The 23,124-nt window shown below is 34.7% G+C and overlaps 1 protein-coding gene across 1 annotated transcript in view; it reads right to left on the reverse strand.

Annotated features, from left to right (window-relative positions):
* DIAPH2 (diaphanous related formin 2) overlaps nucleotides 1–23,124 on the reverse strand; it is a 1,007,297-nt gene that overhangs the window by 890,724 nt on the left and 93,449 nt on the right. The window contains exons 4-5 of the mRNA XM_081793317.1: nucleotides 21,535–21,639; nucleotides 16,502–16,522 (exon numbers count right to left, since the gene is read on the reverse strand). Coding sequence (XP_081649443.1) covers nucleotides 16,502–16,522; nucleotides 21,535–21,639 — 126 coding nt within the window. The remainder of the gene's footprint in view (nucleotides 1–16,501; nucleotides 16,523–21,534; nucleotides 21,640–23,124) is intronic.

Here is a 23,124-nt window from a genome sequence, read left to right on the forward strand (position 1 = left end):
TCCATCAATGGACAGTTGGGTTCTTTCCATATCTTGGCTATTGTAAATAATGTTGTGGGAGCCTGGGTGGCTCAGTTGGTTAAGCGTCCAACTTCAGCTCAGGTCGTGATCTCATGGTTTGTGGGTTCCAGCCCTGCTTAGTGCTTTGTGCTGACAGCTCAGAGCCTGGGGCCTGCTTTGGATTCTGTGTCTCATTCTCTCTCTGCCCCTCCCCCACTTGTGCTCTGTCTCTGTCTTCCAAAAATAAATAAGTGTAAAAAGAAATTATAAATGATGTTGCAAATAACATAATGTGCATATATCTTTTCAAAATAGTGTTTTAATTTTCTTTGGATAAATACCCAGAAGTGGATTACTGAATCATATGGTAGTTCTATTTCTATTTTTTTTAGAAATGTCCATAATGTTTTCCATAGTGGCTGCACCAATTTAAGTTCCCACCAACGCACAACAGTTCCCCTTTATCTACATTTCCACCAACACTTGTTATTTCTTGTCTTTTTGACATTCCAACAGGTGTGAGGTGATAACTCATTGTACTTTTGATTTGCATTTCTCTGATGATTAGTGATCTTGAGCACCCTTTCACATGCGTGTTCGCTATTTGTATGTCTTCTTTGGAAAATAACCTATTCAGATACTATTCCCCTTTTTTAATAGTATTTTTTTTGTTATTAAGATGAATAAGTTCTTTATATACTTTGGATATTAATGCTTATCAGATATGATTTGCAAATATTTTCTCCCGTTTTCTGTAGGTTGACTTTTCATTTTGTTGATGGCTTCTTTTGCCATACAGAAGCTTTTTAGTTTGATGTCGTCCCACTTATTTCGCTTTTCTTGCCTCTGCTTTTAGATCAGATCCAAAAAATCTTCAGCAAGACCAAGGTCAAGAAACTTACCAAATCTGCTTTCTTCTAGGAGTTTTATGGTTTCAGGTCTTATATTTTAGTCTTTGAATCATTTTGAACTAATTTTTGTGTATGGTATAAGACAGTAGTCTGATTTCTTTCCTTTGCACGTGGCTGTCCAGTTTTCCCAACACCATTTATTAAATTGGTTATTATTGCCATTTGCCAATTGTATATTTTCGCCTTTGTCACAAATTAATTGACCATAGACACATGGGTTTATTTCTGAAAACTCTATTCTGTTCCATTGATCTATGTATCTATTGTTATGCCACTACCATACTGCTTTCATTACTATAGCTTTGCAATAAGTTTGAAACTGGGGACTATGATATTTCCAGCATTGTTATTTCTCAAGATTGTTTTGGCCATTTGGCCTTTTGTGGTTCCATACAAATTTTAGGGTTGTTTGTTATATTTCTGTGAAAAATACCCTTCAGATTTTGATAGGGATTACACTGAATCTTTAGGTTCTTTTGAGTAATATGGACATTTTAACAATAATTCTTTCAATCCATGAGCATGGGATATCTTTCCATTTATGTGTGTCTTCAATTTCTTTCATCAATATCATAGTTTTCATTGAACAGGTCTTTCACCCCCTGGTTAAATCTATTCCAAGGTATTTAAATCTTTTTGATGCAATTATAAATGGGATTGTACTCTCAATTTCTTTTTGACAGTTAATGTATAGAAATGCAACAATTTTTTATATTGATTTGATATCCAGCAAAGTTACTGAATTCATTTATTACTTCTAACCATTTTTTCGTGGAGCCTTTAGAGCTTTCTATGTATAAAATAATGTCATCTGCAAATAGTGACAGTTTTACTTCTACCTTTCCAATCTAGATGCTTGTTCTTTCTTTTTCTTGCCAATTGCTCTGGCCAGGATTTCCAACATTATACTGAATAAAAGTCGAGAGAGTGGGCATTCCTGATCTTAGAGGAAAAATTTTCCTTTTTCACCATCAAGTATGAAGTTAGTAGTGGGCTTGTAATATAGGGTCTTTATTGTGTTGAGGTACATCCCAACTTTAGTGAGAGTTGTTTTAATCATAAAGGGATGCTAAATTTTGTCAAATGTTTTTCCTAATCGATTGATATCATATGACTTTTATCCTTCATTCTGTTAATGTGGTGTATCACATAAACTTATTTGAGGATGATGGATCATCCTTGCATCCCTGGAATAAATCTAACTTGATCATGTGTTATCCTTTTAAAGTATTGTTGAATTTGGTTTGCTAGGATTTGATTGAGGATTTTTGCATCTATGTTCATTGGGGATATTGGACTGTAATTTTCTTTCTTGGATGTGTCCTTCTCTGGTTTTGGAACCCAGATATTGCTGGCCTCATTAAAATGAGTTGGAAGCTTTCCCTCCTCTTCAGTGTTTTGGAAGAGATTGAGAAGTATAGGTATCAAATCTTCATGGGGTGCCAGGGTGGCTCAGGTGGTTAAGCATCCAACTTCGGCTCAGGTCATGATCTCATGGTTCGTGAGTTCAAGCCCCATGTCAGGCTCTGTGCTGACAACTTGGAGCCTGGAGCCTGCTTCAGATTCTGTGTCACCCTCTCTCTCTGCTTCTCCCCTGACTGCATTCTGTCCCTCTCTCAAAAATAAATAAAACATTAAATTTTTTAAAAAATAAATCAATAAATAAAAAGTAAATCTCCTTTAAGTGTTTGGAAGAATTCACCCATGAAGCCATCTGGTTTTAGACTATTGTCTGTTGGCAGGTTTTTGATTACTGACTCAATCTCCTTACTAATAATAGATCTGTTCAGATTTTCTATTCATGATTCAGTTTTTGGAAGATTGTACATTGCAAAAAAGTTATCCATTCCTTCTAGTTTGTCCAGTTTGTTGATATATAATTGTTCATGGTAGTCTCTTATGATCCTCAGTATTTCTACAGTTTCAGTTGTAACAAATATCATTTCTGATTTTATTTAACAGAGCCTTTTCTCTTTTTCAATTGGTGAGTCTGTCTAAATGTTGGCCAATTTTGTGTATCTTTTCAATGAACAACTGTTAGTTTCATTGATCTTTTCTATTTGCTTTTTAGTCATCATTTATTTCCACTCTGATTTTTGCTATTTCCTTCATTCTACTAACACTGGGGGCATCATTTGTTCTTCTTTTTCTAGTTCCTTTAGGAGGAAAGTTAGATTCATATTTTTCTTGTTTTTTGAGGTAGGCCTGTATCTCTAGGAAGTTCTCTCTTAGAATCACTTTTCTTGCTACCCATAGTAAGTTGTTTTTTGCTTTTTATTTGTCACAATGTATTTTTTTTATTTATTCTTTGATTTCTTTTGTTGACCCACTGGTTGTTCACCAGTATGCGGTTTAATCTCCAGTTTTGTGATTTTTCCAGTTTTCTTACAATTGATCTCTAGTTTCATACCATTCTGGTGGTCAAAAAAGACAATCGATAGGACTTCAATCTTATTAAATTTATTGAGACTTGTTTTGTGGCCTAACTTAGGATCTATCCCAGAGAATATTCTATGTGCATTTAAAAAGAATGTACATTCTGTTTTCAGATGGAATGTTCTGTTTATATCTATTAAGTTCATCTGTATACTGTGTCAATTAAGGCCAATATTTCCTTACTGGTTTTCTAATCTATCCATTGATTAAAGAGGGTATTAATGTCCCTACTATTATTGAATTGCTGCCAATTTCTCCCTTTAGGTCTATTAATATTTCCTTTATATATTTAGGTGCTTCTATGTTGGATACATAAAGTTACAAATGCTGTATCTTTTTGTTGGATTGCTATGTTTATCATTATGTAGTGCCCTTATTTATATTGAATTACAGTCTTTGTTTTAAAGTCTATATTGTCTGAAAAAAACTATAGCTATGCCAGTTTTCTTTTGGTTTCCACTTGCATGGAACATCTTTTTCCATTTTATCACTTTCATTTTTTCACTTTCAGTTTGTGAGTCTTTACATCTGAAGAGACTCTCTTGTAGGCAGCATATAGATAGGGCTTATACTTTTATCCATTCAGCCATTCTGTCTTTTGATTGGAGAATTTGCATTTAGGAATTTACCCAAGGGATACAGGAGTGCTGATGCATAGGGGCACTTGTACCCCAATGTTTATAGCAGCACTTTCAACAATAGCCAAATTATGGAAAGAGCCTAAATGTCTATCAGCTGATGAATGGATCAAGAAATTGTGGTTTATATACACAATGGAATAGTACTTGGCAAAGAGAAAGAATGAAATATGACCTTTTGTTGCAACGTGGATGGAACTGGAGAGTGTTATGCTAAGTGAAATAAGTCATACAGAGAAAGACAGATACCATATGTTTTCACTCTTGTGTGGATCCTGAGAGACTTAACAGAAGACCATGGGGGAGGGGAAGGAAAAAAAAGGTTAGAAAGGGAGGGAGCCAAAATATAAGAGACTCTTAAAAACTGAGAACAAACTGAGGGTTGATGGGGGGTGGGAGGGAGGGGAGGGTGGGTGGGTGAGGAATATTGAGGAGGGCACCTGTTGGGATGAGCACTGGGTGTTGTATGGAAACCAATATGACAATAAATTTCATATGAAAAAAATAAAAATGTAAGATTAAAAACTTCTACACAAAGAATAAACTCCAAGAGAAAAGATGCAAATAAAAAAACCTGAGAATAAACTGAGGGTTGATGGGGGGTGGGAGGGAGGGGAAAGTGGGTGATGGGCATTGAGGAGGGCACCTGTTGGGATGAGCACTGGGTGTTGTATGGAAACTAATTTGACAATAAATTTCATATTTAAAAAAGAACTAAGTAGACTATTTAAAAATTGATAAATAATAAGAAAATTCTGGAAAATTATGAAAACATGAGTAAAAAAAATAAAAATAATTATTGATAGGTATGCACTTATTGCTAATTTGTTGATTGTTTTCTGGTTTCCTTCCCTTGTGGTTTGATTATTCTCTTTAGTGTTATGCTTATATTCCTTTCTTATGTACTTCTGTGTATCTAGTCTAGATTTTTGCTTTGTGGTTAACATGAGCCTCACATGTAACAGCCCACATATATAACAGTCTATTTTAAGTTGACAGAACTTAAGTTTTCATGCATTCTAAAACTCTACATTTTTACTTCCCCCATTTTGTTTTTCATGTCATAGTTTACATCTTTTTTATTTTGTGTATCTCTTAACTGATAACTACAACTAGTTCTAGTTATTTTGACTAGTTTTGTCTTTTAACCTCCATACTAACTTTATAAGTGCTTAATATACTACCTTTACTATATTTACCTTTGCCAATAAGATTTGTAATTTCATGTTATATTATTACTTCTTTTAAATTCCTTTTGAATTGAGAAGGCAGAGAGAGAGAGAGACAGAGAGAGGGAGAGAGAAAGCACATGAGTGAGGGAGAGGAGGATGGAGAGGGAGGGAGAGAATCTCCTCACTGAGTGTGGAGCCTGACACATGGCCCAAACTTACAGTGGTGAGATCATGACCTGAGCTGAAACCAATAGTCAGATGCTTAACTTATTGAGCCACCCAGGCACCCCTATGTTTTCTTATTACTAATCAATGCCTTTTCCTTTCAGCTTAAAGAAATTCCTTTAACATTTATTATAAAGCTGGTTTAGTGGTCATGAACTCCCTTAGTTTTTGAATATCTAGAAAACTGTTTATCAATCTTTCAAATCTAAATGGCACCATCTTTTCAGAGTATTCTTGTTTGGAAATTTTTCTCTTTCAACCCTTAGAAAATATCATTTCCCACCCCCACCCCCCCACCCTCTGGCCTGCAGAGTTTCTACTGAAAAATCTGCTGCTACTCTCATGGGATTTCACTTGTACATCATAACTTGTTTTTTTCTTGCTGCTTTTAAGATTCTGTCTTTAACTTTTGACTTTTTAATTATAATGTGTCTTGGTGTGGATCTATTTGGCTTCTTATTTAGAACTCTCTGAGCTTCCTGGACCTGAATGTCTGTTTTCTTGCCCTGGTTACGGAAGTTCCTGGCCACTGTTTCTTCAAAAAAGTTTTCATCCCCTTTCTCTCTCTCTTCTCCTTCTGGGACCCCTATAATACAAATGTTATTCCACTTGATGCTGTTCTATGGGTTCCTTAAGCTATATTTTCTTTTTTTTTTTTTTTTTTTTTTTTGGTGTTCTATTTGGATTACTTCCACTGCCCTGTCTTCTAGATAACTGATCCTTTCTTCTGCTTCATCTGGTATGCTGTTGAACCCCTCTAGTGTATTTTTTAGGTTAGCTATAGTATTCTTCAGCCCTGTAACTTCTGTTTGCTATTTTCTTATATTTTATGTCTGTTGGCTAAAGATCTCACTGTGTTCATCCAATCTCCTCCCAAATTCTATGAGCATCTTTATGACCTTTGTGTTTTTTTAGTAATTTTTTGTTGCAATTCCCTTTAATAACAATGTTACCTCAATTAAATGCAACAAAGTAGAAAACATAAAGTAGCCAGTCAAATAGTTCAGGATGTGTGTAACAATATCCCTTTAAAATAATATCTTTGTTTTTCCTTAGAAGTTTCAAATAGTTTAAGAATAGAAAAAATATAGGCTAAAATGTCACTTTTCTCAATATCATCTTCAATAATATTTGCCTATGAAATTACTTTACAATTATAAAAATGTGAATCTCATACCTCAGTCTATACACATATACTAGCATCATGACAAGGATTTTGGTGTGATATAGTAGGTAGAAATGGTTAGCTCCTGTCTAGGAAAAAATTTTTTCCCAAACTGGCTACTCAGGTATATGACCTTTTGCTTTGACCTCTTTGTCAGGTAAATTACTTATCTACATTTCATTAAGATTTTTTTCCCTCAGGTTTTATCTTGCTCTCTTGTTTGTAACACATTCTTCTGTTTCTTCATTTTGCTTGACTCTCTGTTTCTAAGTATTAGGCAAAACAACAACCTCTTCTGGTCTTGAGGGAGTGTTCTTATGTAGGAGATTAACCCAATCTTTAAACCTGGTCATAGCTCTTGGTTGTTTCTTGAACCTTTGTGATTATCTCAATAGCTGGATTTATTCTTGATAGGTCCCAGTGTTGAGAGTATTCCAACGGGAGTGATCTCAGTCAGCACCTAGATTCAGGCTGCCTGGAAGCCAGACTATCAGGTAGCAGCTTTTAAACTGTGTAAATATATACAGTCCTCTGGGACTACAATCATAAACCCTACTGACCTCCAGACCAGGCAATCTGGAGGTGTCCCCTGGGTGACAGTTGCAAAACTCAGGCTTCAGATGTATGTATAAGCTTTTTTCAGGGATGTACCAGTGAGCAATAGTGAAGCTAAAGAGTGCAAAGATGGCATCCTTTAGCCTCAGTTCCCAGAGAGCAGCTCCACAGCCTGTAGATGTGTGGCAAACATAAGTCTGCCCCTCAGACTAAAGCTCCAACACAAGTAAATAGGACTTTTTCACGGAATGACTCATGGTCTGTTTCAGTCTACCGTGTATTGAAGGAGCTTTTCAGATAGTTCTTAGGTCTTTTTCAGAGGGAATTTTTCTATCTGTAGCTATAGATTTGGTGTGTCTTTTGGAAAAGCTGAGTTCAGGATCTTGTTATGCTGCCATCTTGGACTGCCCCCTCAATCACTATAGTCGCTTTAAATGTCATATCAAGCACCATATTTGAAATGTATTCGTTTACCTGATTATATACACAAAAAACATCAACAGAAATTTCTACCAAGATTGCAATTAAAATACAAAGAAAATAAACTTGTAGTGCATAATTCTACATGAAAAGTACATCTTCTTGTTTCTAATATCAGGATATGTTATAAAATATAACTGCCCCATACACATCAATATTAATGCACTCAACTTATAAAGTATGTCTAAACATAAAGTCGATATTCATACTGTTTTAGATGTTTCCAAATGCCCAAGGTATAATGACTTACTAATATTTATAATCTATATTATCTTAGCATTCTTTAAACAATTAATTTAATCTGGCATTAGGAAATAATATATTTTGTGACAATGCACTGGAAGGGAAGGGACTGATAAGAAAATGTTCTAAAAGTGAATGGAGATTTCAATAATAAACTTTTCAAAACATATACAAATACTCCTTTCCAAAACGAGTATAACACACAAGCTGGCTTGCAGCGTTAAAACATAAGGAAATGGGAAGATAGCTACTCACTGCACATAATGTGAAATTAGAAAAGACTGAAATTGGAACTTTAATAGTACTTGTGCTATTTTGAAAAGATCACTTATAATATGCCATCATCAAACAGTCTCAGGTCTTATTTTCATCTGATTACCAAATGGGTTTTTCTAATTTATATATACTAGTTAAAAATAATTGCATTATTTTTATCTGATTGAATTGAGATATTTTACTAAGTTGTCACCTCCATAAAACTAAATGTTTTGTAATAGCAACTTCACTAAGATTTCTAAACCCATAAGGAAACACAATCAAGTAACAGTGTAAGAAAGCCAAGTTTTATCATGAAACAGCTACTTCAAACTCCAATAATCAGTGTTTTGTCTCCCCCTTCTGGACTATACAATTATTAAAAAAAAAAAAAAAAAACAACGCAGAGTAAGATTTGATCTTTTCTCATAGGATATATTCAAACAAAAGGCCTGACACAAGTGTAACATTGCATGAAGTAATCATTAAGATACTATTGGGTCAGTAAACAAAATTTCAATTTAATAATGCAATAGGAGATTAACAGCCCACATGTACATACTGCCATGTTAGTGGTATTTTCTGGATATTATGATTACTAGGGGGCCGATAGGAAAGAATGCATCAATAGCATTTTGAATATATTACTTGGAGCCTGACCATAAGTTGATACTTTAACAGGAACTTACATTCAGTATGACTTCTTTCACCAACATGGAAGAACAAATTTCTTTGGTTCTATTTTGCAAAAAAGGTTCTACAATATTCATTGAGTTAGTGCCTGTGCTCCCCATGCTCCAATTAGAGCAAACAGATACCCTTGTGGCTAACCTCCACCTATGATGGAGTTGTCCTTTTGACTCAGATTATTTAGAAACACTGCAAAAGGCACAAATGTAACATCTTACTTATGTTAAATGGCTTATCTGGTAAGCAGTACTACATGACACCAAAATGATTAGCTCTTTTCTATCTGGGTACATTTAGTCACCTTGAAGTATACATGGCCTTCATTACCTAATACATGTATTGAGGCTTCAGTTGATAAACAGGTAAATGTTATTCAAAAGATAAACATGTACAGCCAAAGGTAAATGTTATTCAAATGATAAATATGCTCAGCAGCAATGTGCAAAGTATATTTAAAATTGTAAAGGTAGGAATGTGAAATAGTGAAGCAAATTATAAAATTCTACTCTTAATGCTACAAGTGCTAAAGAAAAGCTCTTGGGTGTTAATAACTTTTTTTTCTTATTTTTATGTGATTTTACTAATTACTCCGTGATTACACACATAACTAAACTCATCATTTTTACTCCAAATTTATTTTATTTTTTTAATATGAAATCTACTGTCAAATTGGTTTCCATACAACACCCAGTACTCATCCCAACAGGTGCCCTCCTCAATACCCATCACCCACCCTCCCTCCCTCCCACCACCCATCCACCCTCAGTTTGTTCTCAGTTTTTAAGAGTCTCTTATGCTTTGGCTCCCTCCCTCTCTAACCTCTTTTTTTTTTCCTTCCCCTCCCCCATGGTCTTCTGGTAAGTTTCTCAGGAGCCACATAAGAGTGAAAACATATGGTCCCTGTCTTTCTCTGTATTACTAATTTCACGTACCATAACACTCTCCAGTTCCATCCACGTTGCTACAAAAGGCCATATTTCATTCTTTCTCATTGCCACATGGTATTCCATTGTGTATATAAACCACAACTTCTTTCTCCATTCATCCATGGATGGACATTTAGGCTCTTTCCATAATTTGGCTATTGTTGAGAGTGCTGCTATAAACATTGGGGTACAAGTGCCCCTATGCATCAGTACTCCTGTATCCCTTGGGTAAATTCCTAGCAGTGCTATTGCTGGGTTATAGGGTAGGTCTATTTTTAATTTTCTGAGGAACCTCCACACTGCTTTCCAGAGTGGCTGCACCAATTTGCATTCCCACCAACAGTGCAAGAGGGTTCCCATTTCTCCACATCCTCGCCAGCATCTATAGTCTCCTGATTTGTTCATTTTGGCCACTCTGACTGGCGTGAGGTGATATCTGAGTATGGTTTTGATTTGTATTTCCCTGATGAGGAGCGATGTTGAGCATCTTTTCATGTGCCTGTTGGCCATCTGGATGTCTTCTTTAGAGAAGTGTCTATTCGTGTCTTCTGCCCATGACTTCACTAGTTCATTTGTTTTTCGGGTGTGGAGGAGTTTGGTGAGTACGTTATAGATTTTGGATACTAAACCTCTATCCAATATGTCATTTGCAAATGTCTTTTCCCATTCCGTTGGTTGCCTTTTAGTTTTGTTGACTGTCTCCTTTGAAGTGCAGAAGCTTTTTATCTTCATGAGGTCCCAATAGTTCATTTTTGCTTTTAATTACCTTGCCTTTGGGGATGTGTCAAGTAAGAAATTGCTGCAGCTGAGGTCAGAGAGGTTTTTTCCTGCCTTCTCCTCTAGGGTTTGGATGGTTTCCTGTCTCACATTCAGGTCCTTTATCCATTTGGAGTTTATTTTTGTGAATGGGGTAAGAAAGTGTTCTAGTTTCATCCATCTGCATGTTGCTGTCCAGCTCTCCCAGCACCATTTGATAAAGAGACTGTCTTTTTTCCATTGGCTATTCTTTCCTGCTTTGTCAAAGATTAGTTGGCCATACTTTTGAGGGTCTAGGTCTGGGGTTTCTATTCTATTCCATTGGTCTATGTGTCTGTTTTTGTGCCAATACCATGCTGTCTTCATGATTACAGCTTTGGAGAAGAGGCTAAAGTCTGGGATTGTGATGCCTCCCGCTTTGGTCTTCTTCTTCAAAATTACTTTGGCTATTCGGGGCCTTTTGTGGTTCCATATGAATTTTAGGATGGCTTGTTCTAGTTTCGAGAAGAATGCTGGTGCAATTTTGACTGGGATTACATTAAATGTGTAGATAGCTTTGGGTAGTTGACATTTTGACAATATTTATTTTTCCAATCCGTGAGCACAGAATGTTTTTCCATTTCTTTATATCTTCTTCAATTTCCTTCATAAGCTTTCTATAGTTTTCAGCTTAGAGATTTTTTACATCTTTGGTTGGATTTATTCCTAGGTATTTTGTGATTCTTGGTGCAATTGTGAATGGGATCAGTGTCTTTATTTGTCTTTCTGTTGCTTCATTTTCCATGAACTTCATTATTAGTGTATAAGAATGCAACTGATTTCTGTACATTGATTTTGTATCCGGCGACTTTGCTGAATTCATGTATCAGTTCAAGTAGACTTTGGTGGAGTCTATCAGGTTTTCCAGGTATAGTATCATGTTATCTGCAAAAAGTGAAAGCTTGACTTCATCTTTGCCAATTTTAATGCCTTTGATTTCCTTTTGTTGTCTGATTGCTGATGCTAGCACTTCCAACACAATGCTAAACAACAGCAGTGAGAGTGGACATCCCTGTTGTGTTCCTGATCTCAGGGGGAAAGCTCTCAGTTTTTCACCATTGAGGATGATATTAGCTGTGGGCTTTTAATAAATGGCTTTGATGATGTTTAAGTGTGTTCCTTCTATCCCACCTTTCTCGCGGGTTTTTATTGTGAAAGATGCTTAATTTTGTCAAATGCTTTTTCTGCATCGATGACAGGATCATATGGTTATTTTCTTTTATTAATGTGATGTATCACATTGATTGATTTGCGAATGTTGAACCAGCCTTGCAGCCCAGGAATGAATCCCACATGATCATGGTGAATAATTGTTTTTATATGCTTTTGAATTTGATTTGCTAGTATCTATGTGCTGAATACGGGAGCCCCCACATATAAAAAAAAATAATCACAAACATAAACATCCTTATTGATAAGAATGTGGTAATTGCAGGGGACTTTAATACTCCACTTACAACAATGGATAGATCATCTAGACACAGGGTCAATAAAGAAACAAGGGCCCCGAATGATTACATTGGATCATATGGACTTGACAGGTATATTTAGAACTCTGCATCCCAAAGCGACAGAATATACTTTCTTCTCGAGTGCACATGGAACATTCTCCAAGATAGATCACATACTGGGTCACAAAACTGTCCTCAATAAATACAAAAGAATTGAGATCATACCATGCACACTTTCAGACCACAACGCTATGAAACTTGAAATCAACCACAGGAAAAAGTCTGGAAACTGTCCAAAAGCATGGAGGTTAAAGAACACCCTAGTAAAGAATGAATGGGTCAACCAGACAACTAGAGAAGAAATTTTTTAAAAAATATGGAAACAAATGAAAATGAAAATACAACAATCCAAATGCTTTGGGATGCAGCGAAGGCAGTCCTGAGAGGAAAATACATTGCAATCCAGGCCTATTTCAAGAAACAAGAAAATCCCAAATACAAAATCTAACAGCACACCTAAAAGAAATAGAAGCAGAACAGCAAACAAACCCAAAACCCAGAAGAAGAAGAGAAATAATAAATATCTGAGCAGAGATAAACAATATAGAATCTCAAAAAAACTGTAGAGCAGATCAATGAAACCAAGAGTTGGTTTTTTGAAAAAGTAAACAAAATTGATAAACTTCTAGCCAGGCTTCTCAAAAAGAAAAGGAGATGACCCAAATAGATAAAATCATGAATGAAAATGGAATTGTTACAACCAATCCCTCAGAAATGCAAGCAGTTATCAGGGAATAGTATAAAAAATTATATGCCCACAAACTGGACAACCTGGAAGAAATGGGCAAATTCCTAAGCACACTTCCAAAACTCAAACAGGAAGAAATAGAAAACTTGAACAGACCGATAATCAGCGAAGAAATTGAATCAGTTATCAAAAATATCCCTACAAATAAGAGTCCAGGACCAGATGGCTTCCCTGAGGAATTCTACCAGACATTAAAGGCAGAGATAATACCTATCCTTCTCAAGCTTTTCCCAAAAATTGAAAGGGAAAGAAAACATCCAGACTCATTCTATGAAGCCAGCATTACTTTGATTCCTAAACCAGACAGAGACCCAGCAAAAAAAGAGAACTACAGGCCAATATCCCTGATGAATATGGATGCAAAAGTTCTCAATAAGATACTAGCAAATAAGCCCTTTTGGACCTGACTTTCCAACAGAATGATTTTAATGATTGCTTTTTCACTCCTCTCCCTACTCAAAAAAAAAAAAAAAAAAAAAGAAAAAGAAAAAGAAAAATCTTCCCCCTTAAGGCACCCCTCCCACCTAAAGTCTAGAACTAATCCCTCATCATTTCCTCTAGAAGCTGATTCCTATAGTTTCCTCCATTTATTACAGAATATGCAAATTCTAGTCTGAGGAGCAAGCCAGAAATAAGACAGTGGGTGTGAAACAGTTTATACTACAGATCAATCATAACATCTATCTCATTACAGTGTCTTTCAAAACACTCTCGGACAAGATAAAACTTTTCCATGAACTATATACAGCCTATTAGCTTGCCACTTTACAGCCTTTACTATATTGTACGTATAAGGCCCTATCTTTATTCTGTTTACCTGTCTTTCCCATTAGACCTAGTATTTTTATTAAAGGAGCTATTCTCATTGGGGAAGAAAGACATGTAAATGATTTATTATAATAAAATAAGTTAAATACTATAATTCAGCTATATAGTGATGCTATGGAAAGGAAGCAGTTATCTAGGACAAATTCTCCTAATTGACATGAAGCTTAATCTTGATGGATATTTAGGATATTTCTGGACACAGTGAAGAAGAAAAGGCCATTCTAGTTCAAAGAAATAGAATATGCTTGATTTAGAGTTATTAAACAGCAGGATAGGCACATGTAGAAATGGAGATGAAGATGAAATTAGAAAAAGGAACAGGGATAAGATCGCAAGGGCAATTGGGAGCCATTTGAAAGGTTTAAAGGGAATCAGCATGATCTGTGGTAACTGTAAAACATGCATGGGCAGGGTGAGAGAACGAAGACTAGGAGACTATTTAGGAGGCTATGGCAATTACAGGTGTATTTAACAATGAATCTAAACTAAAGGATCAACAGTGTGAGTAATCAGGGAAGAGAGTTGAGAATTATCTAAGAGAAATAATCAACAGAACTTCAACTCCACTGGATATGGAGAAATCAGTAATATTTCATTAGTGCTGGCAAAGGCCATGCAGAGACCAAGCTAGCTTCAGCCCACATTAAAATAAACTCAAGATTCCTTTATATCCCCACCCCCCTATATTTAACCCCATCCCCCTATGCCTAGCCTCCAGTTTAATAAAGGTCCTCACTGATCCATACACAAGTCTCCTAGGTAGCCCTTGAAACAAATATCTCTCTATCCTAATCCAGTATTTCAAAGTGTGCTCTGTAGCCTACCTTAACAGGATCTCCTATGGTGCTTGATAAAGATGCCAAGTTCTTGGCCCTATCCTAGACCCCTGAGGGACAAAATATATATTTTTATGTGCTTTCAAGTTTGAGAATCACTGGCCTAATCCAGCCTATCTACTACTATCAAATTTATTTTTCTTAAACCCTGTTTTCCTCATGTCACTTTCTTATTCAAACTAATTTCTAAATCTTCTACCTGGACTTCAAGATCTTCTTTCAACTTGATTTTTCAATCTTTTCAATGTAAATATACATTCTTTGCTCGAACAAAGTCAACTTAATTTCTTGCTTCCCTCTTCTCTGTCTCCTGCCCACACAATTTGGTTCTTTCTCTAGGCCTTTGCACTGAATATTATTTACACAATCTGAGAGTTTCTCCATTGTCTCATCTCCCATATCAAATCCTAGCCATCACAACTAACAATTCCTAAAAGTCCAGCTTAAGTCCAGAAATTTGCATGGAGTTTTCTCCAATTATTTTACCTCTACTTCTCTCTTCTGCTTGTGAATTCCTACTACACTTAAAATCAGTATGCACAATTTAAGAATTGATTATTTCCACATATATTACTAAAACTATAAGGTCTTATCCTTATTTTCTAGTCATCAATGAACCTAACACAGTTCTTGGCACATGATAAACACTAAAGAAAGATTTGCTGATGTTTGGAATTACCCCAAAAGATTGATGGCTTCCCCCCCCCCCCGGATGGCACATAAATTAAAAAAGAAAAAAAAAAAGGGGGCAGCTGGGTGGCTCAGTTGGTGAAGTGACCGACTTCAGCTCAAGTCATGATTTCACAGTTCGTGAGGGGCCCTGCGGCAGGTTCTGTGCTGATAGCTCAGAGCCTGGAGCTGCTTCAGATTCTGTCTCCCTCTCTCTCTACCCCTCCCCCACTAATGCTTGTTCGTGCTCTCTCTCTCTCTCTCCTCAAAAATAAACATTAATTTTTTTTTAAAAAAAAAGAAACGAAAAAAAGACTAGGGGCGCCTTGGGTGGCTCAGTCAGTTAAGCATCTGACTCTTGATTTAGGCTTAGGTCATGATCTCGGGGTCACAAGATGGAGCCCATGTCAGGCTCCATGCTGGGCATAGAGCCTGCTTAAGATTCTTTCTCTCCCTCCCTCTCTCTCCCTCTACTGTTCACTTGCTGTCTTGAAAGGAAGGAAGGAAGGAAGGAAGGAAGGAAGGAAGGAAGGAAGGAAGGAGAGAAAGAAAGAAAGAAAGAAAGAAAGAAAGAGAAAGAAACTAAATCAATTTTTAAAAGCAAACAAATATTAAATACATTCACTATTCTGAATACCATGGTACCTAATAATGTTAAAGATAATGTCTCCTGCCCTGTTCCCTAAATACAGACTGCTTAGTCATTAAGACAAGGTATTTACAAATACCTCTCAATTACAATACAGATCATTTTTGATGTATTATGTAATTATGGAAATGAAATACAATGCCCTGAATATAAAATCTCTAAAATACAGCAATAGAAAGAACCTTAAAAAATAATGTAAGCCAATCACTTCAATTTAGCCATTTAATAACTGAACCTCAAAAACATTACATGACTTGCCCAAGGTCACACATCCAATTAGTAGCATCTAACAGAGACAAAGACCTAGCCCTCTTGACTGCACATCAAAGGTTGTTTTCATTACACTATGTGGTCATTGACACCAAATCAAAGTGAGATACTTTAATAAGAATTCCTGCTAGCATAAACCAACCTACCATCCTGAGATGGCATCCTGCTCTCCTGAGAACTGAGGTGAAACACCCAATTTCAACAGACTCATAAAAACAGAATCATAAAAATCATAAACACAGGCACAACTCTAAAAAAAAGTAAAACCTTATAAGACAAAGTATACAAGGCATATTCAAATTCTAAAACATGTTCCAAAACCACAGGAAAAATACTTACCATGGCTAAATTCTCATCACCTGATCTTTATCATCTTATTACTTTGGTAAAATATACTCCAAAAGAAGAACCAAACATATAGAATGCTATAAGCAAAAATTGCTCAATTCCCAAAAGCACAAATTCATATCTAAGGGTAAAACACATCTTTTGTACTCACCGTAACTTTACTTCCAACTATCTGCATGCAGTAGTCAACGGAGAGTAGTTACGGTGTAAAAGAAACAAAAAACAAACAGCAACAGTTATTAGTAATCAGAAGCTTTTCACAGAAGTGTTTAGTAAATTAGTAAATAGCTAACCCTATGTACACTTTAATACTTCAGATCTAGAGTCTAAAACAAATATACCAGTATTAATTTCTACCATATTTCAAAAATGTGTGAAGTCTCGAAATAAGGATTCCTAAATAATTACTACTGTTTGAAGACGTTTTTAAAAATGTACTGCAATTGGCATATATAAGCTAAATATCAAGTAACATAAAATTAAGTGCAACCAGGCATCAGATATTTTACCAGCCCACAGTCACTCAAAAAATATATCAACAGAAAATTGAATTTTTTTCCAAATAATGCTTTTTTTTTCCTTGTTATAATGGATATAATATTAAGGTTGAAACAAGGTGTTTTAGAATATAAATGTTGCATTTAAAGCCATGCATTAAGTTAAGAAATGAATTGTAAGTTGAAAACTGGAGCATTTTATATTGTTATGATTTTAAGGTTTATAATATTGTTTTATAGTATACTTGAAAATTACAAAGAAGAGACTGCTTATAATTCTAGTTTTCTAGGCCATCCTAGCATTTGTAATATAATAATATAATATAATTAATATAATATAATGACATAGAAGCAGTTTATATCTAAACATGCATATATTCATAAGGATAAAACAGTTCAAAATACAGAAACTTTGAGCTTTCCTAATAGATAAGAGATAGAATTTCTGAGAGGCAGGATGGTATTTAAGAAACCAAGAAATGAAATCATACCTCTGAACATAATTTTATGCCAAAACCCTAATATAAATCAAATCATTGTTATCAGAGTCCTACACTTCAATGTCCAAAGCAATGTCCAAAAAAGAACTAATTAATCCACAATAAAACCTTTAATCTGATAGCAGTTATTATCAATATGTGTTCTATTTTCCAACTAGTACTTTAAAAAGAAAACTAAAATATTATTGAAATCCCAATAAGAACCCTAAATTGAACAGGATACTACAAGACACAAAAAGATAATGACAGTAGCCGAGCAAATTATTTCAGAGGAATCCATGAATCTCCAAATAGAGAAGCAGCTTTCTTAAATATTCATGCAACAGAATATTTACAGGCACTGATTATTTAGTTGAATAAAAGCCTCTTTGGTGCCATTAACAGTCTTCTGAATTGAAAGATATGCTATTGACCTAAATTATTTCCTCCGACCAAAAAGACAGATTTTATCTGTCCCTTGTTTATTTAACACAGACATGAGACTAAAACAAGAATACAAGCCTGTATTAACAATTAAGGCAAGTGTATACTCAGTGAAATAACCAGAATATAGCCTATTAATAATTCATTATGATTGCAAAATCCTTGCATTTAGCTAAAGCACATACAGCAAACAGATTAGATCGGCCATGGAAAGCTAAAAGAAACTGGTGTGGTCAGTTTGACTTCAATCGTTTCACCTGAGAAAGAAAATATCTGCTAATGGCAAAAGCAAAATGGTAATACATGTATACACACACACACACACACACACACACACATACACACAGATATACTGCAATTTCAACTGCTTATTTCATGGGTCAATCTAAAAATTCTATAGATGTATTGGGTATCACTATTTTAAATCATTTCCTATTGAGATTTTTATTTAATCAGTAATACCTCTCAAGGGGTCATGTGTCTTCAAAAATGTGATTTTACATATTTTAAAATCTCAATTTCAAAGACTGTAATTTAAGTTATAAATAAACTAGTTTCTTAATATTCTAATAATGACAATGGCAAACTAATGTTAGGATTTCAGTGACTAAATTTTCCTCATAAATGTCAATAAAGGCTGTTAAGATAGAACATACAAGATCCCATAAATCACTGCTATACTGTGCCTCTTTCAGTATTATGAATGGGTAGGACAAGGTCTGCAATGTTAACAAAGCTTGGTTTTCTGTTTCTGAAAATATATGCTGGTGTTTTGAAAAATATAAATTCTTCCAGATTGTTTGTGGCCAAATTATCTCTATGTGACAACTACCATAGGTCAGGTCCATAACCACACTTGCTATAATGAGCAAATAAGTCCAGCCTGTGCAGAGAACAGGTTCTTCTGCACTCCCTTATTTAAAGTCCATTCATCACTGACAGGTAATCAAGCCACTTTTTCCTTTAACATTCACATAATTTAATATTCTCTATTATGGAAGTTAAACAAGAAAAAAACTAAACTAAGCAGTAGTTTGCATCATTATCTTTTAATTTCCTATATATTTTTACTCCATGCTTATTTTAGCAAAGTTAAGAACATAACAAAAGACTGTCATTTGCTTTAGAAATGGGTTTTGAGCACATACCTGTATATTAGTTTCATCTTGCTTTACTGTCCTTACCCAGGAACTCAGGAGAATGATGGACATTTCTTACTGAGCCCATATTTTGTTTTTCAACTCTATGCAAAATGACTAATGCAGGTGGTAAAGAAGGAAACATATAATTTATGTTTAAATTTAACTACAATTCTCACATGTTCCACATGTGACTATAAAACATTCTCCATCAGGAACACTAGCTCTTAACTTTCTTTTTACTTCAAGATTTAAGTTTTGAATACTTATGAAGGATTTTCATAAGGAAGTGGTTATAATGTATGTACTTTAAATGAAGAAAAGTTTTTCATCAGTGTATCAATATAGTGAAAAAGCAAAAAAAAAGTAGAAGATATACAGAGCATGTCTAAAGCCTAGTGAAAGACAGCAAGATGGAAACCTTAGTTACACAAAGTTAAACAGCCATACATTAGGCTACAGTTTCTGCAAATATTATGGTCATGATCATGAAGAGGTCAAAAGATAAGAGGATTGTTTGTCACTGAATGGTATCCTTCTCATCTTCAAAATAAAATTACATGAGCGATATTATTTGTTGTAACAACAGAAAACACAGTACTAATTGACATCTCCCCAAGGTGAGAAAGCTTTAAAACAGGTTTATCAATAGGCTTTCTTTCATCATAATATTTGGCCCACAAAAAAATATTAGGAGATGAAATGTATAACCTTGAAACTCTAGTGAAAGTGCTAGATGCATGGCAGGTGCTCATATGTATGTTCAATTAAACAAATAAGGGTCATATACTAAATAGTTATAGTACTGATTTTGAGGCTAATGTCTTAAAAAGAATGTTCGTGTCTTTTGAGAAACATTCAATTTCCATCTTTCAAATAAAGCAATTCAAGACAGCTTATCTAACATTTACCCAAATTTTAGCATTTTGATGTGAAAAATTAGTATATAACCTAAAGTGTACATGTCTTTGGCCAGTTAAAGAGGAAACAATATGGGAATAAATGAAAGCAAGTTCCACATAGAGTAAAAATCAAAAGGTTAAGGAATAAGAGCTTCATATAATCTTCATTATATTCAGTCCCACTTAAATAAAAACAACAAATGATCCAGAGACACTAACAAAATTTTATCATTAAAAACACACGATTATTCATGTATTATCATCTGTACCTTGCACTCAGATTTAGTTACATACATTTACTAGTGTATTTGCCTTTAGGTGTTTAAAAATATAACACAAAACGTGCACCCTGCATTTCCTAAAGCATTTTACTGTGAACAATAACTTGAGTACAAAAATGAGAAGAGATTCATCAGAATTTCAAAGTAAAACCCTATGCATCACCTAATTCTATTGAAAACAATGCTCATGGCAAATTTCACTTATCACTTGAAACATTTCTGCCCTTGGATACCAGAAGCAAATTAAAAAACATGCTGTTGCTCTGCTCTGGTAGAGCTGCAATGTGATATGTTTAAATAGTTCAGCATTCAGATTTAGCTTGCTTAAACTACAATATGGAATCAATACAATTGTAGAATTCAGAGCAAAATGCATCAGTAATTGCCACTGCAATTACTGCACTGAAATAGCAGTAACAGGATAGCCAAATAATTTTACAACATACTTTCCAATGAGGAACTATTTTCTTCACTGGTCAATTTCTTAAACTCAAAATATGTATTTTTAAGTGTAAATGTATGTGTGTGTATTATTTATATATATCCACATAATATACATACCACATACATAAAATCATTGTGTATAATATGTGGTATAGGTGTGTGTGCATATATACACAGTGATTTTATGACCTCTAGTTGTATAAAGCTTTTTACTTATAGAAATGTAAAAGATACGTTTCACCATTTCAAAAATACATTATTTTCTTACAAAAAGAAATCAAACCTGAAGTCTATTTTCGGAAGCACCTTAGAAAGTGGAACAAAGCCACATATTCCATTAAAACACTAATGTTTTTCCTGAAGAAAACAAGTCTTTTCAAATAACTCTACTTTCAAGTTTTGAAACTCAGAGATGTGATTAAAGCTCCAATTAAGCACCCTCTTTTATATTAAATTAAGCTGTACAATAACAATAATGAGGTAGTTAATATAGATAGCATCACATAAAATAATTAGCATCACATAAAATAATGAAAAAAACCTAAAACAGCATTATTAAAAATATTGATCAAAATTTCCTGCAAGGAGAAACCAGACATGATGCTTTAATGTAAACTTAGTTAAAACTCGTGAATAGGCTATGTTTGTGTCTTCTCCCTCAAAATTTTCATATAACCAACAGTATATTTAGTGGAACACCTACAAATTGCTCTCAATTTTTAGGAAGTGCATAAAACCACTGCCCCAAAAGTCACTGGATTAACTCACAGCCTTCTATCCTTGGTCTGCATTGTTTTAAATAATGGAAGTCTCTCAAATTATAAAAAATTTTGAAACAGGGGCATATACTAAATGTGTAAAAATACATGTATAAGGTTTTTCTGAATAGTCTATATGAGTATACTGAGGCAAGAACTTGGAAGATCTGGGGTTGGTTTCTTTTTAAGCAGATAATGCTGACCTCATTACGGGAACACCAGGAAAGTGTCACTACTTACAGATTTGGCAGTAGCAGAAATATACTGGACAACCATCTCACGCTTGGTGGTAAAATCTTTGTTTCGTAAAGGAGCTTTCCGTTCTTCATTAAGGTTCATGTCCTCCTGTTATAAAGAACATCTATTGTAAACATTAACACATTTCTGCTTAAGTTGCAAAATGATTAATAAATATTAATATTCTCTTTTAAAATAGTCATGCTGTGGCTAACAAGAAGGATCACTTTGGTGGATCTCTCACTATTATTTTTCACTCTAGATACCATAACACTGTATAAAATTTACCACATATTCATGGCTCTTATCTCTACCTATTCAACGCATGAGCAGAAATAATAAATATTTTTAAACTATTCCAGAGAATAAATCGACAGTTTTATAGCATACATCATACAACCGTGGCACAACTATTAATTTACACGGATAGCAAAAATAAACACTTTACTATTTGGCATATGCTCCCTTAGGATCACTATTATCCAGAAGAGCAAATATGATTTTTAAGCTGACAGGAAATATAGATCTATAATATGCCACTGAAGAAACATCCTTCAGAAGTTGCTGGATTTGGGGGCGCCTGGGTGGCTTGGTCGGTTAAGCGTCCGACTTCGGCTCAGGTCATGATCTCACGGTCCGTGAGTTCGAGCCCCACGTCAGGCTCTGTGCTGACAGCTCAGAGCCTGGAGCCTGTTTCAAATTCTGTGTCTCCCTCTCTCTCTGCTCCTCCCCTGCTCATGCTCTGTCTCTCTCTGTCTCAAAAATGAATAAATGTTAAAAAAAAAAAATTAAAAAAAAAAAAAAAAGAAGTTGCTGGATTTGGAAAGCAAAAAAAAAAAAAAAAAAAAAAACAAAAACATCAGAAATATAATCAGCTGTGTTTGGATGACAAAAATCACTCATTGGAGAAAAAAATACTCATTTACAAGAATACATTGTTTTGAAGTTCAATAAGTTCTTTTTTTTAGGTGTAATAAGGTGGTTTTATTAAAGCACCAGGACAGGGGTGCTTGGGTGAAGTTCAATAAGCTTTAATTTGCCTGGGAATCTTCCTTTATTTTGTGATACATACACATATAACATTTTCACTATGCAAATTACTTTTCTTCATTTTGAAACTCATATTAACCCTTGCAACATAATAAGACACTTTTGAGGGGTCACAAAATCAAGTTGGAAATGGCAATGCTTCAAACAGATGAAAGGAAACTTACAGAATGGGTGAAAATATTTCCAAATCATATGTCTGATAAGGGACCTGTATCCAGAATATATAAAGAACTCTAAAAATCAACAATAAAAAGACAACCCAACTACAGGTGAGCAAAGGATTTGAATAGATGTCCCTCTCAAAAAGATATACAAATGGCCAGTAAGCACATGATGTTCAACATCATTATTCATTAGAGAAATGCAAATCAATACCACAATGAGATACCACCTCACTCCCACTAGGATGGCTAGAATACAGAAAGATAATAATAACAAACACTGGTAAGGATATGGATAAACTGGAACCCTCACACATTGCTGGTAAGAATGTGAAATGATGCAGCCACTTTGGATAATAGTCTAGCAGTTCCTCAAAAAGTT

This window comes from Panthera onca, chromosome X, assembly GCF_046562875.1.
Source record: "Panthera onca isolate mPanOnc1 chromosome X, mPanOnc1 haplotype 2, whole genome shotgun sequence".
In the NCBI taxonomy this organism is placed as follows: Eukaryota; Metazoa; Chordata; class Mammalia; order Carnivora; family Felidae; genus Panthera; species Panthera onca.